The sequence below is a fragment of the Vanacampus margaritifer genome, chromosome 9 (genome assembly GCF_051991255.1).
Source record: "Vanacampus margaritifer isolate UIUO_Vmar chromosome 9, RoL_Vmar_1.0, whole genome shotgun sequence".
Classification (NCBI taxonomy): Eukaryota; Metazoa; Chordata; class Actinopteri; order Syngnathiformes; family Syngnathidae; genus Vanacampus; species Vanacampus margaritifer.
The window spans coordinates 15,021,338-15,030,019 of record NC_135440.1 but is presented as its reverse complement, the minus strand read 5'-3'; the positions used below and the strand labels follow the sequence as shown (position 1 = coordinate 15,030,019).

Below are 8,682 nucleotides of genomic sequence, written 5' to 3'. Positions count from 1 at the left end.
AAGTGATGACTTGTCATTGGGGATGTACATTTAGTGAGGGTAGTTTCCTCTCGTGCTTGTAGTCCCTCCCCTTCATCTGTCTCACATTTGTGCATTTATTGCTACCTTGTTTTGGCATTTAATCTCTTATTTGTGTGAAACTAACCTGAAAGTGAATATTTTGGTAATCTTATTTATCTATGTGAAAATATTAGAAACTCATGATACATCATGGCAAACTACAGTCACAATAATAAATTTATTGTATATCATTGTGTGGCTGTACTTAAACTTTTTGTCATTTATGTTAGAACTGTCAGTATGACCTGACAGTTGTAAAAGATGAAAATAATCTTTGAGGAAAAAAAACACCCTCTCTGGCCCCATCTTGTACCTTTATTTTCAATTTTTAGACACCACCGCGCCCAGTCAGTCAGGGGTAGAAGGCGTGACTGATCAGGTGTCAATCATTCTCGCAGTCACACTCACAATGGGAACACCCCCGCAGGCTTACGATGTGACGTGTTCCCAGTAAATGTTGGCCTTGAAGAGCTTTAAACTATGCTGAAAAATCCACCTTCACTTGGCAACAAAAGTTAAAAAGGAATTTGACATTGAATTTGATCTTGATACAAAACAAAGCTGAACATAAAACTTCTTTTAGATTTTTTAATTAAAAACAAACTTCAAACCAGTAACATTGGCGGCTCCATAAATCCTGCGTGGCGTGTAACTGCGCAGAGGCAGGTTAGACCCGATGTTGGTAATTTTGCAAAAAAAAGTGCAGGCTGAGGGCTGCGCCACCATGGGACTGGTCACATCTGACGGCCAATCAAACGGACTCCTTCAATTCCCTTTAATTATAGTCGCGCACTAGAGTCTCGACATAGTGGAGGCACATCTGCGCTGTTAAGTGGGCACTTGGAACCCCCTCGCCCCCACAGCGCAGATGCGCTGTCTACGATAGAGTCCTTCATGTTAGAATAACACTCGTAACATTGTCTTATTTACAGTTGCACGTCTTTTGCACGTCAGACATTCGAGAAGGAGAGGAATTAGTGATGTGAGGCTACATTTAAATCTTGCTAGAACTTTTAGAAGTGTTAACTTCTTAGTTAATGTTTCATGCAAATCTCTCATCATACATATACTGTGAGTCTCATTGTACAATTAAACAAATAAATACATGACCTGAAATGATTTAGGCAGCTGTAATTCCATTTACTATAGCCATGTTTTCACCAAGTGGTACAGTTCGGTTAATGTTTCTACCACAGCTGTGTATGTAAGGTTTAAGTGGATCCTAAAAAGTGAATTTACCAAAAAGATTTATTTACAACAAAAACTCAGCACACAGGCAACAAGTTCAAAAGAAGGAGCGGACAAAAAAACACAGACAACGATACGCGGAACCGAAAACACACTTGAGCCAGTCCAAAAGGCAACAAGGCAAAGTACAACAAAAATTAGTGATGGCAAAATCGAAAACTGTGTTTTGGTACGTACCGGAACACAGGCGAAACTTGTGATTCAGAATCAGGATGTCACTTGACAGTTGCCTTTCGCAAACGTCACATTGTTTGTGATCCCTTTTCTAAAATCAAATAAAATCCGACCATTGCACTATATTAAAATGTCTTCAATCTGAAATAAATCCAACTTCGTATGTAAAATTGCCCTGGATGCAGATTCATCGCCCCACATGATAAAATGTCAATAGGCGGTAGGTACAGTGGTAACGCAACCGCACAATGTGCTGAAAATAGTCCAATATGCAGGTAACCCCGGTTCAAATCCCGCTCCGGGCAGCTTGTTTTTGCAGGTCATTCATTCATGTTTCCTCTCTAATACTTTCTGTCAAAACTTAAGATGCCCTTGTCGCAAAAAAAACGAAACAAATGTTGCCTACAAGTTTTTGATTAAATGTGATAGTACAGTTCATCAAAGCATTTAAGTCATGTTGAGAGGCAAAATTAAAAACAAAACAAGCATCAACAACAAAAAGCTCATTTGTACCTCTATACTTATTTTGACAGGGTGGGGGTTATTCAGTTTTTGTTTCCCATAATATTATTTCTCCCTCTTATGGCATCTATTACAATTATAGCCAGATTGCCAGTTGTGTAAATTAGGTGATGACAGAGAGCAAATAGTTAGTTTCCTTACTGGGGAGCTGGCAACACTGATCTACTGTTTGATTGTAATTTTTTACACTTGGCCACCAGATGTCGCTGTGGGGAGATGTTTCGAACGTATCAAAAGATCGATTCTTTTTGTGAATCAATCGTAAACAACCATTCCTAAAAGATTAAATTACTGTACTTAAATGTCAAATCTAAGTGAACTGTAATCAACAAATGTACTGTTAAGGATTTTGTGCAAATTTTTATCTTAATTTATCCATGATTAATTTGATTTATTATATGTATTTTAATTGTATTATTATCATATATATATATATATATATATATATATATATATATATATAAATGTTGTATTTATTTTTTACAAAAATGCTATTATTATCATATATATATATATATATATATATATATATATACATACATGATAATATTTTTTTTTGTAAAAAAATAAATACAAGAATTATTTTCCTCATTTATTACATACTACACGACAAACATTACACTACATTTCATGGTCAATTTCTGTAAACCAAAATGTCAGTGTGGTTATTATATACGTGTTGACATTTGCCGTCTCACGTCACAAATTACTGGACAGCTTGATCTCATTTTTTTTTTCAAATTTACATGATTTAGCATGTTAAATGTCATCTGAAGCTCAATGGGAAACATTTCAACAGTCAAAGAAATGTTGTTTTTCTGGCAGAGCAGTCATCTCCACTGAGGGATTACTCATCCACTTTTGTAAATGAAATACGACAGTTGCAGGAAAAAGTGTTTGAAATTCAATTTCATAGAATCCTCCATTAATTTGTCATAAAATGTGATGGCATATTCATCTAAGTCACACACAAAAAATGATGCAGGTTTGAAAAAGTAGTAGTTTAGCCTCCTTTGGAAACATTAACCTCAACCAAATGTTTCCTGTAGTTGCAGATCGGACCTGCGTAAAAGTCAGGGGCAATTTTGTACTGTTCCTCATTATTTTGCAAAACTCTCTCAATTTAGCAATATGTATGGGATGTCTGGTGGGGATCACTTTCTTGAGGTCATACGTATTCTCTTCAGGTGCCATTCAGTTGTTGCTTTATGCTAGTCTTTTGGGTCATTGTCCTGTTGCATCGCCCATTTTCTGTTCAGCATCACTTGACAGACAGATGGATTGAATCTCTCTTGCAAAAATATCTTGAAACATACATATTTTTTGTTGATAATAGCAATGCGTCCAGGCCTTGAAAGAGCAAAGCGTGCACATACATGCCTTGGTTCCACAGCTTGGTCGTGGTTGAGTTTTGAACTTGGTACAGTATGCTTTGCCTTTTTTTACTTAACACATACACAACAATTAATTCAGCTTTGAATTAACTTCAAAGTTAAAAGATTATTGTCTTCTTTTTTTTTTTAAGAGCTCAGTATTGTTCATTTGGTAATTTTACCGATTTGACATGTCATCATCATTGCTCTCTCTTTTTAAATTTTTTTTAATTTTTATTATTTTGTCATTTATGTGGGTGAGTATGCGTGTGTGCATGTGAGTGTGTACTCATTAGTTCACCTAAAACCTATTAAAAATCCCATATCGTTCACCTAAACCAAATACTTCAGAATCCAGCTAGAGTCGTGAGGTTGTCAGGAGACCCGAGGAAGGATCAAAGAAAAGAAAGGAAAGTGAAATCCAGCACCGACCAGACATTACCTACTACCCACCGGGTTACCAACCAGAGTCTTTCACCAACCCCAGAAACAAAAGAAAAACAAGAAAAGAAGATTTTTGTTAATTTTAAGCCAAAACAGGACTTTTCTTTACCTCTGAGCATGCTGCGATGTGCTTTTGCATGTCTGCTACATGGTGTGTCAATTAAATACTGTAATTATTCATGTGGAATTAGTTTCAGCAGACGGTGTTTATCTATTGTTGTGAGTTGATGCAGCAAGCCCGGTAATTCCAAGGAAGCTGTAAGCCACTGCATTCATTTGACAGGTGCTCATGCGAGCTAAATTGTAAAGGGAACAACTTTGGTGGTTTAAATGCAGCTTTATAGCGGACATTCCATCTATTCTCAAATCTGATGAAGTGTGTTTCTGTACACTAGCAAATATTGCTACTTGCTTTCTTGAATGAATCAAAGAGTTAGTGAACTAAGAACTAAACAAAAAGCAGAGGCACACTGCCATGTAACACACGTGGTAAATATGACTCATTTTACCACTGTACGGCCACACAGGCTTTTTTTTCACAGTAATACAACTCGCTGTCGTAGTTGTGGTGTGGATGAAGGGAACCTGTGCGGTGTTTACTTCTTTGTAATTGTCTGAAGGAAATGTGCGTGGGCACGCCCACTCACAAGTGCTCATGAGCAGGTTGGTGCGCAGCGTCTGTGTCAAGACTTTAAGGGGAAGTCAACCTCCCCCCCAAATTTTGACAATAATATGGTGTAGGGGTGGGAATCTTTGAATGTCTCACGATTTTGGGTGTGCGATCCGACTCAGAATCGATTTTCGATAAGAACAATTTTTGATTAAAAATTATTTGATTGACATTGATTTTTGCTTCAATTTATAGACGTTCAAGGAATTGTAATGATCTACTCCAGTCTGACTCGCTAATGCTAATTAGTGCACGACTCGTGGCACTTTTATCACGCAAAAGAACGGCTCAACGCTGCAAAAAAAAACAACTTTTATTGGAATAGCTTGATCGTGACTTTTTCCTTCTACTCTCTAATGTGGCTACAATTTAACAGTGTATCAGATCGCGTGGAATCACACTGCCCCTAAGTGGCCAAATTGGGTACAACAAACAGCGCTCCCAATAAAGGCACACACAAACAAAGGGAATACAGTATAAAATAATATAAAAAAAAAAAAGATTTTGGGACATTTAAAATCGATTCTGAATCGTACTAAATGAGAATCCCGATTCTTATGAAAATAAATTTCTTGGGCACCCCTGTTGTATGCAGCCCCGCTGGTCTGAATACGTTATTTTGGTTAATATTGTGTGAGGGAAGTATGGGTTAATCAGCAAAATCCAGCCATTTTTATTCATCTCAGAGGGCAGCCATTTTGCCACTTGCTGTCAAGGGAAAATGACATCACAGTTGCTCAGATCTCAGGTAAAAAACAATTACAGCTCAGCTTCAGAAAACAGGTTGCGCTGTGATTGGTCGTTGCCTGAGCCCTGAGCAACTGTGATGTCATCTTCAGTCGACAGAAAGTGGCAAAATGCCCCCCCAGCCCCCCCCCCCCCCTGAGATGGATCAAAATGGCTGGATTGGGCTGCACAACTCATATTCCATAAATTTAATATTAATCAAAATGTCATGTTTAGACTAGTGAGGTCACATATGAAATATTATTGCCAAGAAATGTTAAAGGTTGACTTCCCCCTTAAAATTCTGATACTGCTAGTGTGATGTTTGCAGATGTTAGATTAGAAAAGGTGCAAGTGAGGTTCAATGGGGGAAAAAAAGCAAACATAGCAGTTTATGGGTCATTCAATTTTATTACACTATCAATTAGCTTGGTGTGTTTTTTTACAGCCTCCGAATGCTCGCAAGTACATTTACACAACAGAGAACACTTTTTTGCCAAATTAGAATATCCGCTTCTTCTTGGTACATGGCTTTGATCAAAGGATCGTATGGGAAAAGCAAACAAACAAACATCTTCTTTTAGTAGTGGCACAGAACCAGAGTTGTACTTTTCTGTATATCTGCGCACAAGCCAGGGATGGGCATGATTTATAATTGATCCTTTGTCCGCAACTGATTGATGATTTACCGCAACCTGGAGCAAGTGAGGCCAAATGGTGCGCTACTTGGCTGCCACCAACAACCAACATTTTTGATTCAATCTCAACGAGTTTGCTGTCTAAAGAAGCCCAGCGACAGTGATGGTGAAGTTAAGCTATATCTAAGAAGACTTCAGCTATGACACAACTCTCCGGGGCAGCGTTATTCTGCCCCTGAAACACAGGAGTTGAGAACATTCAGGTTCAAATAATATTTCACAAATAAATAATTCATTAATTGCTGACGGAAATGTAGTCCAATACCCATCCCCAGCGCATAGAGAGCATTTGTTTGGATTGTGCTTAGTGCCACACTGTCGCTGTCAATTAGGCCGCATACACCCGACTACAATTCACATTTATCTTAAACATGTCATTGTTTAACTATACAAGCTTCTAAAATGACACGTGAAAAGCATGACCCTTGAACCAACTGATTATTACGTCCAGTATAAATAAAAAATACAATATAATTACATCCAAAACACAGCATTGTAAAAGGCAATAACGCAGCAATTAAAATCTCAACATTTTGAATATTTCACAGGGAGAGAATTGAACGGAGGACACATGTATAAATGTGATTGCGGGTAACTACGGTATTACATACCTTACTACGTTTGCTAAATGCTGGTAGGGAACCCTCGGTGGTGTTTTTTTGCCATCCAAATAAAAACAGGCAAGCTTATTCTCATCTATGGTTTCAGTAGTATCATTAAACTGTGGACATTCACTAACATAGCTGTACAAATTATACAAACGCTGTGACTCATCGGAACACAAGCCGCCTCGTGAAACACACCACCACAACTCCTGTGTGTGTTTTTTTGTTTTGTTTTTTTGCATCATCTCCAAAAAAGGGGATTATCTGCACATCCTGCAACATGACCCTCCAAGTGGCTTTGTAAAATGACACACACACAACTAAGAGGAAAAAGAACGTCGATCGAGTGCTAATATTTCGTGTTAAGATGTCAAGACGAGTAGCTTAATGACATACTATCACTACTTAGAACTACGTGTGCTGTGTTTTTTTTATTTTTATTTTTTATTTTTTTTTTAGAATCGAATACACACACTGACACAATATACCGCACTCAGTATTTTACACCTTTTGAATTCCTCTGCCTTGACATTCACCTGACAAATTATGAGCAGGCTGCTACAAATGACTTGACGAGAGCGTCAACGCACGTCGCGCGGTGTCCTAACGTCACTTCTCTGGGAATGACGGCGGGGAAAAAATAAAGTCACTAAGGGAAATGGAATCTCAACATCTACCTTAAATACATTCAGAAAGAAGTTACTGTGTCGCCTTGTGCTGGTTTTTTACAACAGTCCGTTTTCAATCAGCCATGTAAGGAAAATGCTTCTCCTTCTCGTTTACAGCACAATGCACTAGTTGATGTATTATTCCGTTACACCAATGACTTAAAGAAACGTCTACCAGGACGTCTACTACTAGGAGGATACACTTGAGCCCGGAATTAATCATACCCTCGACAAAAGTAAGCGGTTATCTTCTGACTGGATTGACACCAGAAAAGTGGCTGAAGACCGAATGAAGCGTCAAAAGATATTCATTGCGTGGAAAGTTCTCATTAGGGTCAAAAATTAAATTGCCGCTCAAAGTTACCAGGATCCTTTAGAATGATGCAAAAGAATGTGTAAAGACTAAAAAATAACATCCAATATCTTAAATATGCTTAATTAAAGTCCATCTCTGCTGTATCGTGTCATTTTCAGGCAGAAGATTCGACAAATAACTCATGATCTGAACGGGGTATGAATCATTTGGGGCCTAACTGTACGCCACGTGTTATTTACAGTGTCCGTTCGCAACGGCGACTTTTTAAGAAGCAGTGACGGGAACAACACAAATAGTTAACAGCAGCTTCATACACCGAGTTGTCATGCTTTCATTAAATCTATATTCTGTTTTACATTTAATAAGGTTGCTGTACAAATAAATTGAATTAGGCTAAACTGAATATTTTTGTTGTATATCTGCCAATTTATTAAAAGCGAGTGTTGAGGGCTGATACTCAGAAGTAAGTGATTTCTATTTTTAAAATACTATCTATATGACCTCATTGGAAGTTTTGGAGATGATGACGGTAAATTGAATTTAATTGGTCACATGTGGTGCTAAATGAGGATGAACGGGCTGCCTATCACACTCATCTACGCGGATACAAGATTATCTATGTGAGACAATATGAAAAATAAATATTATAAAGCATTATGCACCATTCAGTTTCTGGTGTGTCAGTAGGTCAAGTCATGCCACTGTGATGATTGTTTCAATGGGAATGTTTTCTACTGTATGCAGCAGGATCTAATCAGTTTGAGATTACAGCAGGTGAAGTGTAATAGTCACTATTCACATTTTGGTAATGATGATCGATGTAGTTGGTCATTTACAATAGGTATGGACTAAAGGCTCCAGTTAATTAACAAAATCTCAATCCGTTACAGGCGGCGTGGTTGGTGCACCACCATGACGACGCAACGAGATCAGTGGTCGACTCGCTACAAACTCAGTTCATCTGCTCAAAGAATTTGTAAGTAGGGTTTTCGTAGCCGTGGTTTTGCATTTTGGTGAGCTGTCGCTCCTCTGGTGTCAGCATGGGGTCCACCTGTTGGGGACAAACATGAGCTCAATTATCACACACTAGGACAGAAACTTTAAAGGTCTCATAGTATGAAAATGCATTTTAGTGGGGTTTTAACTATCAATAATAGGGCTGTTCGCAATTAAGCCCA

General features: G+C 38.0%; 1 protein-coding gene across 1 annotated transcript in view; it reads right to left on the bottom strand.

Annotated features, from left to right (window-relative positions):
• Positions 1-5,608: 5,608 nt before the first annotated feature.
• Positions 5,609-8,682, bottom strand: part of aplp1 (amyloid beta (A4) precursor-like protein 1) — a 44,087-nt gene continuing 41,013 nt past the window's right edge. Inside the window, exon 17 of the mRNA XM_077576787.1 lies at positions 5,609-8,555. Within this exon, the coding sequence (XP_077432913.1) occupies positions 8,457-8,555 (99 nt within the window). The 3' untranslated portion in view covers positions 5,609-8,456. The remainder of the gene's footprint in view (positions 8,556-8,682) is intronic.